Source organism: Staurois parvus, unplaced genomic scaffold (genome assembly GCF_062004578.1).
Source record: "Staurois parvus isolate SC_StPar_1 unplaced genomic scaffold, SC_StPar_1.0 ptg001052l, whole genome shotgun sequence".
Taxonomy (NCBI): Eukaryota; Metazoa; Chordata; class Amphibia; order Anura; family Ranidae; genus Staurois; species Staurois parvus.
In genome coordinates, this window is record NW_028318848.1 from 847,977 (window position 1) to 869,024 (window position 21,048).

General features: G+C 43.1%; 1 protein-coding gene across 3 annotated transcripts in view; it reads right to left on the minus strand.

The window, feature by feature from the left end:
* Window positions 1–27: 27 nt before the first annotated feature.
* The window catches only part of LOC149440799 (class I histocompatibility antigen, F10 alpha chain-like), a 93,946-nt gene continuing 72,925 nt past the window's right edge, over window positions 28–21,048 (minus strand). Inside the window, exons 4-8 of one of the 3 annotated variants that reach the window (XM_089658133.1) lie at window positions 16,794–17,072; window positions 10,320–10,433; window positions 8,751–8,792; window positions 6,214–6,253; window positions 28–3,191 (exon numbers count right to left, since the gene is read on the minus strand). In XM_089658133.1, coding sequence (XP_089514259.1) covers window positions 6,216–6,253; window positions 8,751–8,792; window positions 10,320–10,433; window positions 16,794–17,072 — 473 coding nt within the window. In that variant the 3' untranslated portion in view covers window positions 28–3,191; window positions 6,214–6,215. Of the gene's footprint in view, window positions 3,192–6,213; window positions 6,254–8,742; window positions 8,793–10,319; window positions 10,434–16,793; window positions 17,073–21,048 lie in introns of those variants that run through there. The other 2 variants (XM_089658135.1, XM_089658134.1) reach the window with 2 other exon arrangements.

Sequence of the window (21,048 nt, forward strand, 5' to 3'; positions counted from 1 at the left end):
CCCCATCCCACAAATCAGAAAAATATAGAAACTTTGGAAAAGATTTACTGACAGTGCAAATATGTAAAAAGGACATTTGCAATCATCTAAACATATCAATGTATTAAAATACAATTTATCTTGATTACATTACAAAATTCTGTATAGATAACTACCAGATTCACAAAACAGTTTTTTTTTGTTTTTTTGTGCAGGAAAGTAACGATGTTTACAAATAAAAACGGTCAAATTATATTCTCGAAATCTGTACTTGTAACTTGTTCATGCAGATTTGGCAATATATCTGTGAAGGGTGAAATGTATCCAGGTCATGGTATATCTAGCGGGGGTTAGCCTAGGTTCCCACTATGGATCACACAGGGATGCACACTGCATTCTGGACAATTCACATGTGATTCACTGCAGTGCAAGCTGACCAATTCATTTTGAATCCGCTCAAATGGCACCCAAGTTCTGCATGCACCAAGTCTGGAAATGCACTGCAACCAGATCACATGGTCATGTTGTACTCTGCAATCTGGCGCAGGATACGCACTGCATTTGTGACCTGTGTTTGTGGTGTCATTATCATTGCACTAACCCCCCTGCAGATCACAAGGGCAGTGCAGTTAGAATGTGGTGTGGGAAACCCACATGGATCGCGGATTTCCTGCACCGCATTCTAGTGTGAACCGGACCTTAGTCACATGTAACCGGACTTGTTCTGTAATGCTTACATTTCACAGCCATCCAAGCAGCATCTTACGTTGAGCAAAATGTAACTTAAAGAAGAATTTATCACTTTTTTATACTAACGAGTTCCTGATGAGACAAAGTAAATGCAGCATTTCCCCATCTCCTTAGGTGTCCTGTAACACGAGCAGTGATGATGGAAAGGATGCCCCCCCTTGTCTAACGGGTGTCATCATAGAAGAGAAAACCTGCTGAACAATATGAGGGTTTAATATATTCAGGGCAGAAGGATGTTAGGCTGGGGGGATGTACGTCTTTATCCAATCACAATACATATAATGCTGACACATTTTAATATTTGGGGTCTCAAACACCCTGCTATCAGATATGATATAGACTGCTACTTTCAGAGTTCAGGGCAAAGTGACAGGGTCTCTTTAAAGCTCACTCCCCCAACTCATTTACACTTCCTTTTGCAGTGATACCCCACTCTGTTGAAGCCCCCCAAAAATACCTGGGTGTGGGACAGGATGTGACATCCTCCCAGAATGCAGTGCTTGGGGATGAGCGACCAGCCAGAACCCTGAAAAGTGAGAGAGGAGGGTGACATAACTAGCAGTAGGTTGGGTGGCCTTTAAATAGACTGTTACTTTGTTCTGAGCGGGCAAAGTCAGATTCTCTATATAGGGATCCTTTTGGTAATCAAAGTGCTGAAACATGTAGCAGTTCATTAAAGTGACATGTCCTCACCAAGCCTGCTGCTGGATGGATTGCAGGATCAGTACAGATTGAAAGTGGTTGTAAACCCTTCCATATACCCAGTGAAGTGACTGGTCTCAGGTGAAACACAGAGATTAAACAAATCCTCCTACATAAGTTGTACCTGTTTATCTGCAGTCTTCTCTACATCTATTCACAGTTCTGAATTTATAAAGCTTGTCTGAGAGTTCAGAAAACAGAAATTACACACTGCAGAGCTCAGTGACGAGAGTTCTGAGAGTTGAGTGGAGGAAATGGACACCCCCCCCCCCCTCCACACAGCATATAGGTACAGAGCTGAGGCTATCAATCTGATGGAGCTCCCTCCCCATCACCATTTTTCTCTTGGTGTCAGGAAAACTTGTCATGATTACAGCAGAGGAAGGAGGCAGCAGACAGAAATGACACTTAGTGCTATTAACTGAGACAAGTACACACTATAGAGGGATGTGCTTTGTACATATTTCATGTCTGAGGTTTACAACCACTTTAACTATCCACCTTGTATTTTGCAATCTGCACCCCCAGCAAATCCCCCCATACAGTCACATACTGAGCATGATCATTTCCATCTCTCCAGCTCTGGCTGTACATACTCCACTCCAGGTCATCTACATACATTTTTCTCAATTGTTAGTGTCACAGACCTGGGTTCCAAAAGTGCAGCAATGAGGGAGGTCGGCCGACATGCAAGGTATCGCCGTCCATCACACATCTCTGAAAACCAACCAATATGCTGGAAGATTGTTGCAAGAACCTCACTTTCTCCAGTCCAGACAGGAGTGATAGCTGAACAAACACAAGCATGCTCTAATATCCCTCAGCTGACACCAGATGTCAGACACAAGCCTGCTAGGACTAGTAACTGAGGGGAGAACCTTGTTTGTTGTGGGTAGGAATGAGGAATACAGATTTCACAGCCTGTAATATCTTTGGCAACCACTAGAGGAAGACTTTACCAAAATACAATTGTCTGGCTACACGGGGTAGACCCAAATCTTCCATGCAGGGCATTTTCTAACCAGCACCAGTGCTGAGCGAATGACCCCCTGAGGTTAGTACACAGAAGGGAGACACTCAGCACTGGACCCAGAAGACTGCTGATATCACTGTAGTAGCAGCAACAGCAGCTACTACAGCAATTTCCATTGTTATACAGGGAGCGGTGAGGTATGTGATATACATACATACATTGATCTAAGCCAGGCCAATGTAACTGTGCAAGAAAAAGCAAACCTAGTATTCAACTTTAATAATAAAACAGGATTTGTTCATTCTTCCCATCTACTCTGCAATACACAGATCTGATTTCACATATGGCAAGATCAGTTTAACAGAAATACTTTCATTAAACACTTTTTTTATTATAGACATGGTAGGGAAGAGTTGGGACTATAAAATTGTTATTGCTGTGTGTGGACCCTGTCAGGGAAATTTCCCTCCAATTCCTTTCTTTTGAGGAGTGTCAGACAGAACAGGAAGTATGATAAAATCGTTCAATCAGGTAATAGACACCAATAAAAATTCATCCATCCAAAATTAATACAGGAAGGGGAGGTCCTTAAACAGAATGCTAAAAATAAATTTATATCTAAAGGTGATTCTTAAATCCACAAATCTTGAACAAAGTGCTCATTATTCAATAGAAGACGGGTCCACCTGAAAGTAGAGAATAAACGCTAAAACAAGCCGGCAGATTGAAAGCAGAACGGCTCCATATCTTCAGTCTCCTTGTTGATGATCTTCAGACAATTGTCATCCTGTAAAGACAGATTTTTTTTATTTTTGGTTGTACTCCAATGTAAATGTTATAATATAAATGACAGAAGTCTTTGTACGAACCAGGACCTCTGATCTGACACCTTGTCACCTTTCTTGTGATGGGGCCCAATGTCACCAATGTAAAGGAGAATATGTGAGCTTATAGTATTAGTTATTGTAATATTTACATAAATAATTTTATATACCTTTAACATTTCACATTTTCTGTTTGCTGCACCATATTTCCAGCCCTGCAATATACTGTATATTGTACAGTAAGTCCCTGGGTGGCAGGCTTGTAGACGGTGGATACAGTATGTGTCACGTTGGGTTTTTCACCTACACATGGTGAGGGGCTCCAGGATTTGTGTGTAATATGAAGAAAACAAACTGGTTTTCTCAGATCTTAAAATAAGTTCTATTGTCACACATATTCACTCTGCCCTGTTCATAGGCACTGCTGTGTCACACATTTCACAGAGCCTGCCTTCTGAACTGGTTACTGGGAGGAGGAGTCTCAGGAGGCGGAGTCAGTACAAGAATCACTGCTTGCAGGCAGCAAGGTACCATGGGATATGTAGTCCTTAGAAATGGAAAGCAAACAGCAGGGGAGACGCTGCAAAGCATGCTGGGAATCCAGGAAATTGTAGAAATTGAGGGCCCCAGACAGGCAGCACTCATAACAAGAAAGGAGATGTTTGAAGTACACTTATATTGGATTGTGAAGAATAACAGTTGGTTGTATTATTACAATGCTGATGTTATAAAATGAACGTTGTGACTATAGAACTCATCTAGATCTGATGATTCCATTATATTATCTGACATCTTCTATTACAGTATGAGATCCCCCCAAATGGATGTTTCAGTATGAGATATGGGAAGATGTCAAACTACTAATTCCTGATCTGGTGGCATACAGTCAGAGGTGTATTTAGATTTTGTGCTGCCCTAGGCAACACAAAAATCAACAGCTACCGCCCCCCCCCCCCAATTCCCTGCCCAAGTGGTACCGCCCCCTGAAAAATGCTGCCTCGCAGTAAATACGCCCCTGCTCTCCACCAAGTATAGTCCCCCCTCAGCCCACCAATCAGATGTGGGTGGAGTGACCCTTTGGCAGCGATTGATACAATATTTTGCTCCTTCACATGAAAAATGGTATTAGACTCAAATCAAAAAACATGTAACACTAGAGCTAGATTTTATGCATTTTGCTTATTTTGATAGTATTTTGTTTAGTTTAATAGGCAATGCTACACATCACAAATCTTACCACAGACATGAAAATGTACTGAACACGGCACAATTCACTAAGCGGTATCTTACCTCATCCGAGTATGCAGTAAGATACCGCATAGCATTTAAAAAAAAAAAAAACAAAAAACACAAACAAAACCATTTGAATTCACAAAACAAAAAAGGCACTAAAAATACTGCATGAGTTATTTTATCAAGTCAGTTAATGTTTCAGCTGTCAGAGGGGTCCCTCACTAAAAGCTGAATGTAAAAGAAAGAACTGCTGGCAATTGACAAATTAATTTAAAAAACCTGTGTGGGGTCCCCCATCCATACCAAGCCCTTCGGGTCTGGTATGGATTTTGAGGGAAACCCCCGTGACATTTGTGAAAAATGGCATGGGATCCCCCCAAAATCCATACCAGACACTTATCCGAGCATGCAGCCTTGAATGTCAGAATGAAGGAGGGGGGGGGGGGATGACAAGCGAGCGCTCCCTCCCCTCCCCCCTCCTGAACCATACCAGGCCACATGCCCTCAACATGTGATGCCCCCCCAAAGCACCTTGTCACGGGGACAAGGGTCTCTCCCAACAACCCTGCCCAGTGGTTGTGGTGGTCTGCAGGCAGGGGGCTTATCGGAATCTGGAAGCCCCCTTGGGCCCCCAGATCCTGTCCCCCTCCTGCCATGTGAATGAGTATGCAGTACATGGTACCACTACCCATTCACAAAAACAAAAAAAAAAACACTAGAGTGAAAAATGACAGGAGACAGTCTTTGACAAGTCATTTATTATACAAAGAAAAATAAAAGAATGTCCCCTGAAGTAGATTCAATGTCAATCATGATGCCCATGGGAGCTCGCTTGTCCCCCCTTCCTGACCTACATGCTCTGATAACAGTCTGGTATGGGGTCTTTTTGGGGGGGTGGGGGGGGGAGAGAAAGGAGACACCGCACCATTTTTTTTATACCTTTGGCATGGGGGTTCCCCTCAAAATCTATACCTGACCGGAAGGGCTGGGTATGGATGTGGGGGGGGGGGGGGGGGGGGACCCAACTCCGTTTTTTTTAATTTATAATTATTAGTTGCTGGCAATTTTTTTTTTTACATTCAGCTGTCAATGGGGAACCTCGCTGACAGCTGATGACTCTTAGGTTGTTAAGGAATGGGTGGCCATGGAGTCCTTAACATCCCATGACAGTACTGACAGATACCAGTACATACCGCATGCCTGGACCACTACTAAATACTGCATTTAATTTATTTCCTTTTCTGAATTGACTTTAAAGGTCTTTTTATGTGGTATTTAGCGGTACATACCACATACTAGCAATAGTGATTTGACATTTTCAGTATCACATGTGATATGTGGTCATGTGACTGACTTAACTCATGCGACAAGCTTTAGTGAATTGTGCCCACACTGTTTTAAGGATTTTTATGGTATTTTGACTGTTTCATAAAGAATATCATATGGAGTTTTTTCTCCTCAAAATATCACTCAGGTTGGCAATAGATGTGAGTTTCAATGAGATGTCTACTGAGAAGAGCAGGGAGAAAATCTGTTCAAGGTGGTGATAAGGGAACATATGAAATAATATAGGGTGGTAACTAAATAAACAGGTAATGTTCAATTCATGAGGATAAAGAAAGATGTCACAGCAATGTGATAATCAGTGACATAGAATACAAACATGCGTACTACTGTACATAACTAGACAGGAGACAGACTTATAATAGTAATACAAAGCAGACAGCTGGGTAATGACATTCAGGGACTCACATTCAGTTGCTGGAGGAGTTAGAAGCATTCTCTTCATTGTCTGCAGATAGAATGTGTTGGTAACTATGGTTAGTTTCAGCCTACAGATATATGAATGCCTGCCCTCAGACAGCCTCTTGCACACAGATAGTTTGACCCATCAGTACCAATTCCCACAGGAATCCTGTGATCGGGGCATACGTTCACCCGCCACGTCATTTTACCTGCCATAGATCTGACCGGCTGCTGGCAGCAGAGCAGGATGCTGCACCTATGCCTCCCGGGAGTCCAAAAACACAGAAATGTGATACTGGTGGGCCAAAGCACTCGTGTGCATGTAGCCTGACCAAACAGAGAAAATTCTGAAGAAAGCAGGTATGTCATTGATCTCTATCACACCATGTATGTATGAACTGGCAATTAGGAAATATATATTATTTCATAACAGGTGATGGGACGGCATGAAACATTCCCTGTCTTCCCCCACAATGTCTATCTCACCCATCACTCCACCCTTTACAACAGTCATTGTCACTTAATCCGGCCATGGATGGAGTGATTTTCTTTCCCACAAAGAAAGTCGCTTGATTCTGCAGAGGGGAGGAAGGGGGATGGGGGGGTTGCGGGGGAAGCCATCCCTGCCAGAAGAACACAGTGGTTACTGCTATAACAGCCACTAGCAATAACTGCATGTAAAATCCAACAGCCGGGTTGTACTCAGGTTCATCGATCGATCAACTTGGTTACATTCAGCCCGCTCATACATGGTTCAAATCTCGTTAGCAGTTTTACAAAGGACCAGATGAGATTTGAACCGACAATGGTCAGCTTTACTCATAGTATCTTTAAAGATGTCACACCTGCAGAGAAGCCAAGGAAGGCTCGCAGTAACTCTCCTACTACCTGCAGCTTTCCCTGCTTCCTCCTGATGATCACAAACATCACTACTGTATACTGTAATGAGTAGAAGAGGTAAGTGTTCCTTTTCTTTTCTGCAGGTATGGCATTTGTAATCATACTTTGTGCAAACGAAATCCCTTTACCCCCGAGGTGATCAGTCCATCTACATGTATATACCCCCCCACTATGCCCACCCAGCTATTTCTGTACTGCAGCTTATATGAATGAAAAAGATGTATGAATGGAGGGAGCAGAGCATTCAGTCACCAGCCTGTCCTCTATTCACATATCACACTTCATTCATAGAAGCCATAATATGTCTTTTATGAATGGAGGAGGGGGGCATAAAGGATGGGCATAGTCAGCACTCTTCATTAGTATGATAAACCCCGACTGAGTCAGACCTATTAGTCTGCAATCAACAAAGCTTATGTTCCTCTGCTGATTGGAGAGCTCTGGCTGTGACTCAGCAAGTTAGATTCAAACTTACCAGTCATTTAGGTTTTAAAAACCCAACATTTCATATTCCTGATATGCACCTGCTGTACCATGTACTTGTAGGAAAAAGTATCCGGTTCTCTTTGTATTGCTTCCACTGTGTGAAATCCCTGGTGTTTCTGCCAGTCCCTCTGCTTTCCTATAAAAAACTGACCACACTAGGCGTGAGAGTACAAGCGTGGTCAGTTCTATAGCTGTGCTGGGAACTCAGCCTGCTCTCCTCCTATGATCAGACTTGTCCTGACATGCCACCCCCACTGGGAAGTTCAGCGTGTCACTGTTTCTCCTCCCCCAGCTCGCTGAGCTCCTTATGCAGCTGAGAACAGAGAGAATGTGATCACTAAGACCTCTTGCACACAGGACATTAAAAACAAACTCCCCTAGAAGCTGTCCTCCTGGCAGCGTTTTTGCAAAAAAAAAAAAAAAAACACACCTGACGCTTGTAAAAGTATCTAACACCTTTACAAACATCCAGCACTTGGGCATTAATTCATTTCATTGGCCAGAATGATAATTTATTCTGGCCACTGAAATGAATTAACGCTCAAGCGCTAAACGTGATTAGAGTTCAAATGCGTTTATTCACGTCAAGCGTTTTTTCTGCCAAAACGCTGCTGCTCCTGGATACACTGACCCTGTTTTTTTCCCCTGCTGCTAAACGCTACTGCTACTAAAAGCTTCTAAAAGTCTATGTGTGCATGGACACATAGGATAACATGGAGGGCTGTTTTGAAGAAAAATAAAATATAATATCGCCTGACACCCCTAAACGTGACTGTAAAAAAACACTCTGTGTGCATGAGGCCTTATAAAAAAAATAAAAAAATTAAAAAAAGGAAAACAACAAAGAAAAAAAGAAAGCTGTATTTATAATGGTTTTTATATCTATACACAAATGTTTTGTCTTAAATTTATATTTTAAACTCAATGGGTTGTTTTACAAGGGAGGGTTCACATTTACGTTAATGAACTGGAAAATAGATAATCACAGAATGAACCCGCAGCATGCAATCTGTTCCTAGATCATTTTCACTCCTGTCCCCAGTGCGATCTCTGTAAACAATGTTGCCTCAATATCAGATCAATATGCATCACTCTACAGCTCAGCCCCCATAATATAACACTGCAGAGGGGACAGAACACATAATAATGTTACTTACTGGGAGCCGGAACATAAATATTGCGATCAGCAGGCGTCTTTCCTAAAGTAAACCAGAATTTGATACATTAGGAACCAGAAAATTGTTTTTGAAACTCTTCATATATAATAAGTCACACACATATCTTCAATTAATTATCACATTAAAAAGTATACATCTCTATTCTGTATTTGCTGGTACTTTGTTTTTAATGAAGTGGAGACCTTCGGATGGTTTTCACTGATGCTGGTCGGTGAGATTTGATTTCCTGTTCCAAATGACATCAATGGTCTTCCAAAATTGCCCTAAACTTTTGGAGATAATCCTGAACAATATCTGTACAATATCTGTTCCAGCCGTTTGCCTGTGTTACCGGAGCCACCCTGGACTTCACTGTGAGGGACGCGGTTTATGAGGATAATAGCAAGAAGCTGTTCTTGTTGTGAACTGTTTACTGAAGTGATGATTCTCAGCCAGACTTCTAATAGAGACCATACTATACAGCCACATGTTACCATGACTGAGCCACATAGACATTGCTGGGAGGACTCCATGTTAGTGCAGCTTTCTTCATCTATTGTGTATTATTCTGCAGTGTATTCATGCTTTCCCCATTCTGGACCTGTCTTGCATTATAGATTCTAACATTGTACCTGTTTAGGCTGGCCATACATTATACAATTTTCCTTTAGATTTACCAAAACCATATCATATGAGGTCAAAGCTAAACACTTTCAATTTGTATGCAATCAGACAGGCCCTTGCACTACATAGGTGAAGGTAGATCCAAAGGAAATTGAACAAAATTGTATAATGTATGACCAGCTTTAGTGAACTGCAAGTTACAGCCACCGTCTGGCCAATTACCAATTCTGTTACAACTTTAAAATCTAACATATTGAACTAGGGACTGTAATTGGAGAGCTTGCTTTTAGAAATGTTTTATAACAGAACCATATGAAGGCCTTTAAAAGGGATACTAAAAGGTTCTTTGTTTTTTTTGTTTTTTTTATAAAATAACAAACATGTTATACTTACCTGCTGTGTGTAGTGGTTTTGCACAGAGCAACCTGGATCTTCCTCTTCTTGGGTCCCCTGCAAGGGGCTCCTCCTTTCTGTTGGGTGGCTCCATAGCAAGCAGCTTGCTCTGGGGGCACCCAAGCAGGTGTGTTCCCAAGCTGTTGCTTCGTGTGTCCATTCACACATGGAGCCCCCCTCATTGGCTGACTTGCTATGATTGACAGCAGTGGGAGCCAATGGCTCCCGTTTGCTGTCTCAGCCAATGAGGTGGTAGGGACCACGGACAGCCAAGGCTGTTGTGCACATTGATGGCTCTCGATAGGGTTCAGGTAAGCAATGAGGGCGCTGGGGGCACTGCTGCACACAGGTTTTTTCCCTTCATTCATAGAATGCATGAAGGTAAAAAAAACCTTGAGCCTTTACAACCACTATAAATATCCCTCTGTGCTGACATATCATTTTCTTCGCTGTCCATATACAAGGGCTTCCTGCTGATCAGTGTGTAGGACTCATGTCTGGTTCTCCTATATGATGAATAGAGCTCTGGTGTGTAATGTGCAGTAATCTCACCTGAAACGGAGCGTTTCCTGTATATGACGACTCCAATAACGGCCCCGATAATCAGCGCTACAGCAACGACCACAACAACCCCGATAATTATAGGAGTATTGTCCTTAGGAGGATCTGGGGAAACACAGAAGTAACATGATGTGAGATCTACTGACAGTCTTGTGTATTTAGTCCCAGAATCAGCTGATTACAGGTCATAGAAGCACATTGTTCCTGCATTGTTCCATCATATCATTACAAGTGCACATTATAATTCACTAAATGAGATATAATGGTCTATAATGAAGAAACAGACTCACACATGGATGATGTCAGTGCCAGGAGGATGGATTTGAGCACAGCCAGGTCCACAGAGATTTGGGTTTCTGGAATGTGTAGAACAGACCTGACACTTCATAAACATGTGTGCGGTGTTGGGGGGGAACATGAAGGATAACAATCACCAGTCCACCATAAATAACACAGTGCAGTCAGCAGGCATTAGTGTGATCATCGTGGAAGGAACACCACGGGAAGGGTGCAAATTCTTCCAAATCATTTACAAAGAGAAGGTGTGCTAAAAAGGTTCTACAGTGGGGATCGAAAGTTTGGGAACCACAGCTAAAAATTTGTATTAATGTGCATAAAGAAGCCAAGGAAAGATGGAAAAATCTCCAAAAGGCATCAAATTACAGATTAGACATTCTTATAATATGTCAACAAAAGTTAGATTTTATTTCCATCATTTACACTTTCAAAATAACAGAAAACAAAAAAATGGCGTCTGCAAAAGTTTGGGCACCCTGCAGAATTTATAGCATGCACTGCCCCCTTTGCAAAGCTGAGACCTGCCAGTGTCATGGATTGTTCTCAATCATCGTCTGGGAAGACCAGGTGATGTCAATCTCAAAGGTTTTAAATGCCCAGACTCATCTGACCTTGCCCCAACAATCAGCACCATGGGTTTTTCTAAGCAGTTGTCTAGAAAACTGAAACTGAAAATAGTTAACGCTCACAAAGCTGGAGAAGGCTAAAAGAAGATAGCAAAGCGTTTTCAGATGTCAATATCCTCTGTTCGGAATGTAATTAAGAAATGGCAGTCATCAGGAACAGTGGAAGTTAAAGCAAGATCTGGAAGACCAAGAAAAATATCAGACAGAACAGCTCGCAGGATTGTGAGAAAAACAATTCAAAACCCACGTTTGACTGCACGATCCCTCCAGAAAGATCTGGCAGACACTGGAGTTGTGGTACACTATTCCACTATAAAGAGATACTTGTACAAATATGGTCTTCATGGAAGAGTCATCAGAAGAAAACCTCTTCTATGTCCTCACCACAAAAATCATCGTTTGAACTTTGCAAATGAACATATAGACAAGCCTGATGCATTTTGGAAACAGGTTCTGTGGACCGATGAGGTTAAAATTGAACTTTTTGGCCGGAATGAGCAAAGGTACGTTTGGAGAAGAAGGGGCACAGAATTTAATGAAAAGAACCTCTGTCCAACTGTTAAGCATGGGGTTGGATCAATCATGCTTTGGGGTTGTGTTGCAGCCAGTGGCACAGGGAACATCTCACGAGTAGAAGGAAAAATGGATTCAATAAAATTTCAGCAAATTTTGGATGGTAACTTGATGCCATCTGTGAAAAAGCTGAAGTTAAAGAGAGGATGGCTTCTACAAATGGATAATGATCCTAAACACACCTCGAAATCCACGGGGGATTACATCAAGAGGCGTAAACTGAAGGTTTTGCCATGGCCTTCACAATCTCCTGACCTCAACATAATTGAAAATCTATGGATAGACCTTAAAAGAGCCGTGCGTGACAGACAGCCCAGAAATCTCAAAGAACTGGAAGACTTTTGTAAGGAAGAATGGGCAAAGATACCTCAAACAAGAATTGAAAGACTCTTGGCTGGCTACAAAAAGTGTTTACAAGCTGTGATACTTGCCAAAGGGGGCAGTACAAGATATTAACTCTGCAGGGTGCCCAAACGTTTGCAGACGCCATTTTTTTGTTTTCTGTTATTTTGAAAGTGTAAATGATGGAAATAAAATCTAACTTTTGTTGACATATTATAAGAATGTCTAATCTGTAATTTGATGCCTTTTGGAGATTTTTCCATCTTTCCTTGGCTTCTTTATGCACATTAATACAAATTTTTAGCTGGGGTGCCCAAACTTTCGATCCCCACTGTATATACAGAATAATGTTTGTGTACAGCGCAGTGCACTGGTATGGTACAGCAACTAATAGTAGAAGCAGATAACTGGGGCCCATCTCAGTGTAACAGAGCTTTCTGAATCGACCATCAATGCACCTCATTGCACAGAGAAAGTCCTGCCCCATTACTATAAATGTCAAATATATAGACACAGCACCAATAAATTCTATATAAAGCTGCAAACCTAACCAAAGAAAAGGTAAGTGACAAAAAATATATAAAGGAATGTGCTAAATACCAAATCACATGAAAATGCAGATAAATACATAAATAAAATAAAAAATATATTTATAAATGTCCGTAATTCATATATGAGTCCAAACACCAATATAAGTGAAAAAAATCTCTTAAACAAGAAAAAACACAGTGTAGCAAAATCCACCACCGAATGAAATGGGTAAACTCACCAGAGCTATTTGCTGATCAAATTATAAATCAGTTTATATAGCAATTGCTCTGGGAGCGATGATCTGTTGGAGTATCCAGGAGCAATAGCCTGCAGTCAGCCAAATCAGCACACATGGAACAGCCTTAACTGCAAATGGTCATCATGCCTTCATAACTTTGGAAATGCTCGGGGAATCAAAGAAGAGTATCATGCGCGATCACAGCCGACAGTCTCGAGGAGTGTCCTGACGTCCCATCCACTAAGCCCCGCCCTACACGCAAGGGGCGGCATGAAGACGACGGATGGCGAAACGCATAGGGCGGGGCTTAGTGATGGGACATCAGGACACTCCTCGAGACTGTCGGCTGTGATCGCGCATGATACTCTTCTTTGATTCCCCGAGCATTTCCAAAGTTATGAAGGCATGATGACCATTTGCAGTTAAGGCTGTTCCATGTGTGCTGATTTGGCTGACTGCAGGCTATTGCTCCTGGATACTCCAACAGATCATCGCTCCCAGAGCAATTGCTATATAAACTGATTTATAATTTGATCAGCAAATAGCTCTGGTGAGTTTACCCATTTCATTCGGTGGTGGATTTTGCTACACGGTGTTTTTTCTTGTTTAAGAGATTTTTTTCACTTATATTGGTGTTTGGACTTATATATGAATTACGGACATTTATAAATATATTTTTTATTTTATTTATGTATTTATCTGCATTTTCATGTGATTTGGTATTTAGCGCATTCCTTTGTATATTTTTTGCCCATTACTATAAAGCCCAGCTACAGGAGTTAGTCAAAATCTACCCTTGTAGTGGGAGTAGGTCTAGGGAGTAGAATCTAACAATATAATTACCCCTCACCCCCAGTCCAGTGTTGTCCTCTTCTCCACCCAAAGCTCCAGCCTATGTGTGATCCTTTCACTATTAACTCTCCATGGAGGAGGCAAGAGTGCGACCACGGCCATGAGCAGCTTAGCCACTTCTGAAGTTTTGGTGGTTGTACTGGAGTGATTCCTGCAGCTGCAGGCATCACCCCGATACCGTTTTTTTACAGCTGGAGCTCGGCTAACTAGCAGCTCTATTACTTGCACAAGCAGGAGGGGACCCCCCCCCCCATTGCCTTCCACGGATCTCTCGGGACCAGCCAGTGTGTCCGACATTTACTTGGCTGTCATGCTGACCCTCTGGTTTCATTATTTTCTATGTCATTGACCTGGAACAAATATGCAAATCAACTAAGTCAGAGTAAAATTTGGACTCTTTATTTGTATACCTGTTCTAGGTTTGTGAAGCCAAAAGGGTCAGTGTGACAAACAGGCAATTATCAACCAGTCAGCAATGGCAGCCTCTATGACCTCCTTTAAAGTGTTACTAAACCCCGGACCCTGCATTCACTATATCCACTCTCCCCGAACCCTGCATTCACTATATCTGGTCTCCCCGGACCCTGCATTCACTATATCCACTCTCCCGAACCCTGCATTCGCTATATCTTCTCTCCACAGACCCGGCATTCACTATATCTCATCTCCCCGGATCCCGCATTCACTATACCTAGTCTCCCCTGTCCCTGCATTCACTATATCTGGTCTCCCCGGACCCTGCATTCACTATATCTGGTCTCCCACAGTACACACAACATGGAAATGCAATCATTTTAGCAAATATAAACTGCTTAATACCTTTTCTCACCAGCAGTATGCAGCAGTCTTGTGACTTCTATCAGTGTCTGGCCGAGCACTGGCTACTCTTGTAGGAGGAGTTTTCATTCTCCTCTGACTATCCTACAAGGCTGCATAACCCCTGACCCTCTGTCTGGACAGCGCTGATTGGCCCTGTGCTGATCACATGCCCCCTCCCAAAAGAAAAAACAAAAATGAAAAACACACCTATCAATACACAGTAAACAGAGCATGTGTAGACGTGCCACAGTTGCTCTAAGTATGGCTGATGGATTGGGGACAGCAAAAGAAGGGCAGGATCAGAGAAGACAGGATCAAACAGCCTTTTTTACACAAGGCAGAGGATTACCCTCTTAAGTTCCACAGTGAGTATAATAAGTATGATTTACAACATATACAGACTGATTTTACTGTTGTGGGTTTAGTAACACTTTATCTGTAAATTCTCAGTTATGTATGAACTAACCCTTTAAATTCAGAGTTACTGAGGTACAAAAGGAGAACAAATCCCTCCATTGGCAATGTTACAGAACAGAACATGGGAGAAATACTTTTGCTAATGATTAACATATCAAGAACAATCTATCTTATATATGTGACAGTGATCATTGGTACAATATGAAATGATGACATGCCAATGACATGGAGATTCTGGAATTTTCTACAGATAACCATACAAAGGCAGATCTTTCATTGTAAATGGATTTCAAATCTTAACAAATCACCCACCAGCCACAGTGCAGGAAATACTACCCCAGATACTGCTGTGTAGGTCTGAATGCTATTTCTGTATTTCAGTACTTTGTTTTGTTCCTCGGTTGCACTCGTTCTCATTCATTTAGTGACACAAACACAGCCGGCTTATTACAAAGGATGTTTCCATTTTAGCATTACTTGTGATAAACACACAGGGGGAGATTTACTAAAACCGGAGCACTCAGAATCTGGTGCAGCTGTGCATGGGAGCCAATCAGCTTCTAACTTCAGCTTGTTCAGTTAAGCTTTGACAATAAAACCTGGAAGCTGATTGGTTTCTATACAGAGCTGCACCAGATTTTAGTAAATTATTATTATTATACAGTATTTATAAAGCGCCAATAGTTCGCTCAGCGCTGTACATTACAATGGGAGACAGAACATGTGACAGAACAATACCAATACAATGCAAAACATGAGGGGTTTGAGGGCCCTGCTCCTTGGAGCTTACAATCTAGGAGGGAGGGGATGGTGGCACAGGAGGAGATAGCTGTGGGGGATGGAGTGGTAGGAAGAGTGGAGGAGGTCGGCAAGTTAGCAGGGGGTGGGGTAGGCTTCCCTGAAGAGATGGGTTTTCAGGGTGCGCCTAAAGGAGAGGAGAGTAGGTGATAATCTGATGGGATGGGGCAGGGAGTTCCAGAGGATGGGTGACACCCTGGAGAAGTCCTGGAGGCGGGCGTGGGAGGAGGAGACCAGGGAACTAGAGAGAAGGAGGTCTTGTGAGGAGCGGAGTGTGCGTGCTGGGTGGTACTTGGATATTAGGTCAGTGATGTAGTTCGGGGAAGTATGGTGGACGGCTTTGTACGTCAGTGTTAGGATTTTGAATTTGATCCATTGTGCAATTGGAAGCCAGTGGAGGGATTGGCAGAGGGGGGTGGCGGAGATGGAGCGGTTGGAAAGGTGAATGAGTCTGACAGCCGTATTCAGGATTGACTGAAGCGGGGATAGCCAGCGGCGAGGCAGGCCAGTGAGGAGGGAGTTGCAGTAGTCCAGTCGTGATATGATGAGGGAGTGGATGAGCTGTTTAGTGGTTTCTGGGGTTAGGAACGTGCGGATTTTGGCGATGTTGCGGAGGTGGACTTTGCACGAGCTTGTTAAAGATTGGACTTGGGGCTGGAAGGATAGGTTGGAGTCCAGAATGACACCAAGTACTCTGGCCTGCGGGGCGGGTTTGATGGTGGCGTTGTTGGACGTGTTTGAGAAGTCAATGGGGGGTGGTGTCCGGGCTGGGGGGAGGACAAGAAACTCGGTTTTGGAGAGATTCAGTTTAAGGAAGTGGAGTGACATCCAGTCTGATATGTCGCTCAGTAGGTGTGTGATTCGGGCGGAGACCAAGGGGGTGAGGTGGGGGGTTGAGAGATTTGTGTGTCGTCGGCATAGAGGTATAACCCCGTGGTGTATGGACAGATAGCAGAAGTCCTACTCACTCACCCCATTTCACACGGAGAGTCTCATCCCCCAGGCTGCTGTGATCCACATGACAGAAGTAAGTGTCTCCCTCCTTGGTTGGCACTTCCACACTGACTCTGATCTGATAGGTGCCATCAGGATGGGGGAGAATTGGAGTCATTTCATCTGAAGGAACATGGTCCTCCCCATTCCTCATCCACTTCACATCCACAGGTCGGGGGTGAAACCCGTACACCAGGCACTGAAGTCTGGTCACACCATCTGACTGACGGCGGCCCCACACCTTCACCTCTGGACGCACTGAGAGAGAGAAAACAAGGTATGTGATCTACTGACAAATGTAATCCATGTTCTCCTATGAGATGAATGTGGACACATACAGTATGATGATCTCCAGCATAGAATTATCAGGCCACAGTCCCCACCATTCACTCTAATAGAAGGTGAGCTGTCAGTGATGTCAGTGGGGTGTAGATCCATCAACACAGAGCAGTCCTGAGGACATCCCTTCAGAAGACGATCCATCATGCATCTCATTGACAGGAAGCGGCCTGTCTGACTCCCAGGATGGCTCACACTGATCAGAACTTTTGTCTTTTAACCACTTGCCCTCCAGAAGATTTACCCCCCTTCCTGACCGGGCCGTTATTTGCGATACAGCGCTGCGTTACTTTAACTGACAATTGCGCGGTCATGCAACGCTGCATCCAATGACAATTTTGAAAGATTGACACCAATGATGGGGAACTATTCCTCCCACTGGCACCAATGATGGGGCACTATTCCTCCCACTGACACCAATGATGGGGCACTATTCCTCCCACTGACACCAATGATGGGGCACTATTCCTCCCACTGATACCAATGATGGGGCACTATTCCTCCTACTAATACCAATGATGGGCACTATTCCTCCCACTGACACCAATGATGGGGCACTATTCCTCCCACTGATACCAATGATGGGGCACTATTCCTCCCACTGACACCAACAATGGGGCACTATTCCTCCCACTGACACCAATGCTGGGGCACTATTCCTCCCACTAAAGATGTGACATTGTTTACTCCCACTGACACCAGGACATTTCCTACTTCCACTGGCCAAAGTCTGGCCCCCCTGAAGTCTAATCAATCATCTAAGGCAGGCATGTCCAAAGTCCGGCCCGCGGGCCATTTACGGCCCCGGGGGTTGGTTTAATACGGCCCTCCAACAGCCCTCCCTGCTCTGTGTAATGTGGCCCTCCCACGGCCCTCCCTTCTATGGCAGACAGTCTTCTGCTTGAGAGCAGAGGGCAGTGCGCATGCCTGACTGCGGCGCGTTCTCCCTGGTCTGTGTAAATGCGGCTGTCGCACGGCCCTCCCTTCTGTGGCAGACAGTCTTCTGCTTGAGAGCAGTGCGCATGCGTGACTGCGGTGCGCTGGGAGCAACAGAGGGCGGTGACGTCAGGGCCGGGCTTCCAGCGTGAAGTGTGTTTCTCTTCCCCTCCCGGCTGCCGAGCAGAGACTTTAGTTCCAGCTACCTTTTTCACCTTTCACATTAGTGCAGGTAAGTTTTTTTTTTTTTTTTTTTAATTTATTTTCAATACATTGTGAAAACTCAGCTGTCAGTTAATCTTAATGTTATGAAATGAAAAGTATGTCGTTTGCAATTAACTTGGCATAAAATAATTTATTTGCATTTAATTGTAATGGTTCAAAGAATGTTCGGAAAAATGTTCGGCCCTCCACCATGTTCACTTCATCCAATCTGGCCCTCTTTGAAAAAAGTTTGGACACCCCTGATCTAAGGTGATCAAAGGGTTAAGTGTGTACTTAGGTGGTGCTTTTACTAGGGGAGGTGATGGATCGTGTTCTCAGCTCTGCAGAGAGACATGATCAGAGCTGTCTTTAACCTGTTCCCGCCCAGCCAATAAAAGAATGATGGCCCAGCGGAATCTCATCGATCTGGGTGGGCATCATAATGTCGTTCCTGGATTGTGTCGTGCTGTGGCGAAATCTGTCACCGCCTGTGTACCTCCGATCCAGCCGATGACAGATCAGTGTACCAGTCCATTGCCAGTAGCATGTGACTAATCACAGCACATCACATGGATGGCTTCTTTTCATGCCATCCATTGTACACAATTGTGTCACTAGTTGTGATTGGTCACATGTACAGACTGGGCCAATCACAGCCCATCTGTGTCATGTGATTAGCCGTGGCCAATCACAGCTATTCACAACAAAAAAACCTGAATGAATCAATTTAATTCAGTTAAATGCTTGCTTATAGCAAATAAAATTCTTTGCTATAAGCAATCATGTATAAAAAAAAGAAAATACTGATCACCTCTCCAAAGGAGTACAATGATACCAATAATCTGGTTATTGTGTATTATGAAAAAAGTAAATAAATAAAAAATTGAAAAACCATTATTATTTTTTTTTTTGTACTGCCACCACTCAGTGTCCCTGATCACCACTAAACCAGTTATATGATGATGCTGTACTGCTGCATTGGTGACAGTATGTAAACCACCCCCCCCCCCTCCCAAAAAAAAAACATTTGTGAAAAATAATTTTTTCATTTTTCCATTTTCCAAAAAAAATGCCAAAAAAAATACAACTTCAAAAAACTTGCCACACTTCTTACTAAATACCTCCGACTGTCTACTTTAAAAAAAAGGGGGTCTTCTGTACTGTTGACATTTTTGGGCCTCAAGAAATTAGATTGGCCATCAGTACATCAGGATTGATTGATTTTCAGACATAGAACATAGTTTGTGGACTCATCATTTTAGCTTTCCTACAGAATAAATAATTGTAAAGGAAATTTGCAAATTCTGTATAAAAACTGTATTTTATTTTGTGTGCTTTGCCTATGTATTGTACACGGCACTCATTGTGCACACGGCACTAATAATCTTCTCATTACATGTTTGCATTCTTTCAAGCCCTGATTTGAATTTACCTGCCTATGTAATGCCCCTCGTTACTGTAAAATACCGGATTGTCTCAATATTTTGTTAACTTGTATTGTGAGAAAAGTCCAAAATAGAAAGTCCTTCCAGCTCTTGCATAATCAAGATACTGTATATATCCATATACATATGTATTCACATAGACCAGCAATGGGCAAACTACGGCCCGCGGGCCGTATACGGCCCGGCGGACCTTTTAATCCGGCCCGCGGAGCTAGGCTCCCGCTAGGCTCCTCTCACAGTCCGCCCTGAAGACCGGTGTAGCATGAAAATCTGTCTCCTATGAGGATCTGTCCCCCTCGACGTATCTGCGCATGTGCCGGAGATCGCCGATCGGCTGCTAATGCCTGAAACTGGCACATGCGCAGATACGTCGAGGGGGACAGATCCTCATAGGAGACAGATTTTCATGCTACACCGGAACGGCGCGGGAACACGGCGAGAGGAACGCAAGGAGCAAAGGTAAGTGAATTGACACAGGGGGGACTTGGGGGCTTAATATGGGGAATGAATTACTATAGAGGGGATGAATTACTATATGGGGGATGAATTACTATGGGGGATGAATTACTATATGGGGGATGAATTACTATGGGGGATGAATTACTTTGGGGGATGAATTACTATGGGGGATGAATTACTATATGGGGGATGAATTACTATATGGGGGATGAATTACTATGGGGGATGAATTACTATATGGGGGATGAATTACTATATGGGGGATAAATTACTATGGGGGATGAATTACTATATGGGGGATGAATTACTATATGGGGGATAAATTACTATGGGGGATGAATTACTATATGGGGGATTAATTACTATATGGGGGATGAATTACTATGGGGGATGAATTACTATATGGGGGATGAATTACTATAGGGGATTAATTACTATATGGGGGATGAATTACTTTGCGGGATGAATTACTATAGGGGGGATGAATTACTATGGGGGATGAATTACTATGGGGGATGAATTACTATGGGGGATGAATTACTATATGGGGGATGAATTACTATGGGGGATGAATTACTATGGGGGATGAATTACTATATGGGGGATGAATTACTATGGGGGATGAATTACTATATGGGGGATTAATTACTATGCTTACTATGGGGGAATATTACTATACTTACTATGGATGACACATACACATCATTCATCTACTCTTGGTCCGGCCCCCGGGTCCAATATATGAACTCATTGCGGCCCTCAAGTCAAAAAGTTTGCCCACCCCTGACATAGACTAACAATAGTCTGTTTATCTCACTTTTCCCAATCTAGAACAAATAAAAATCTAACAA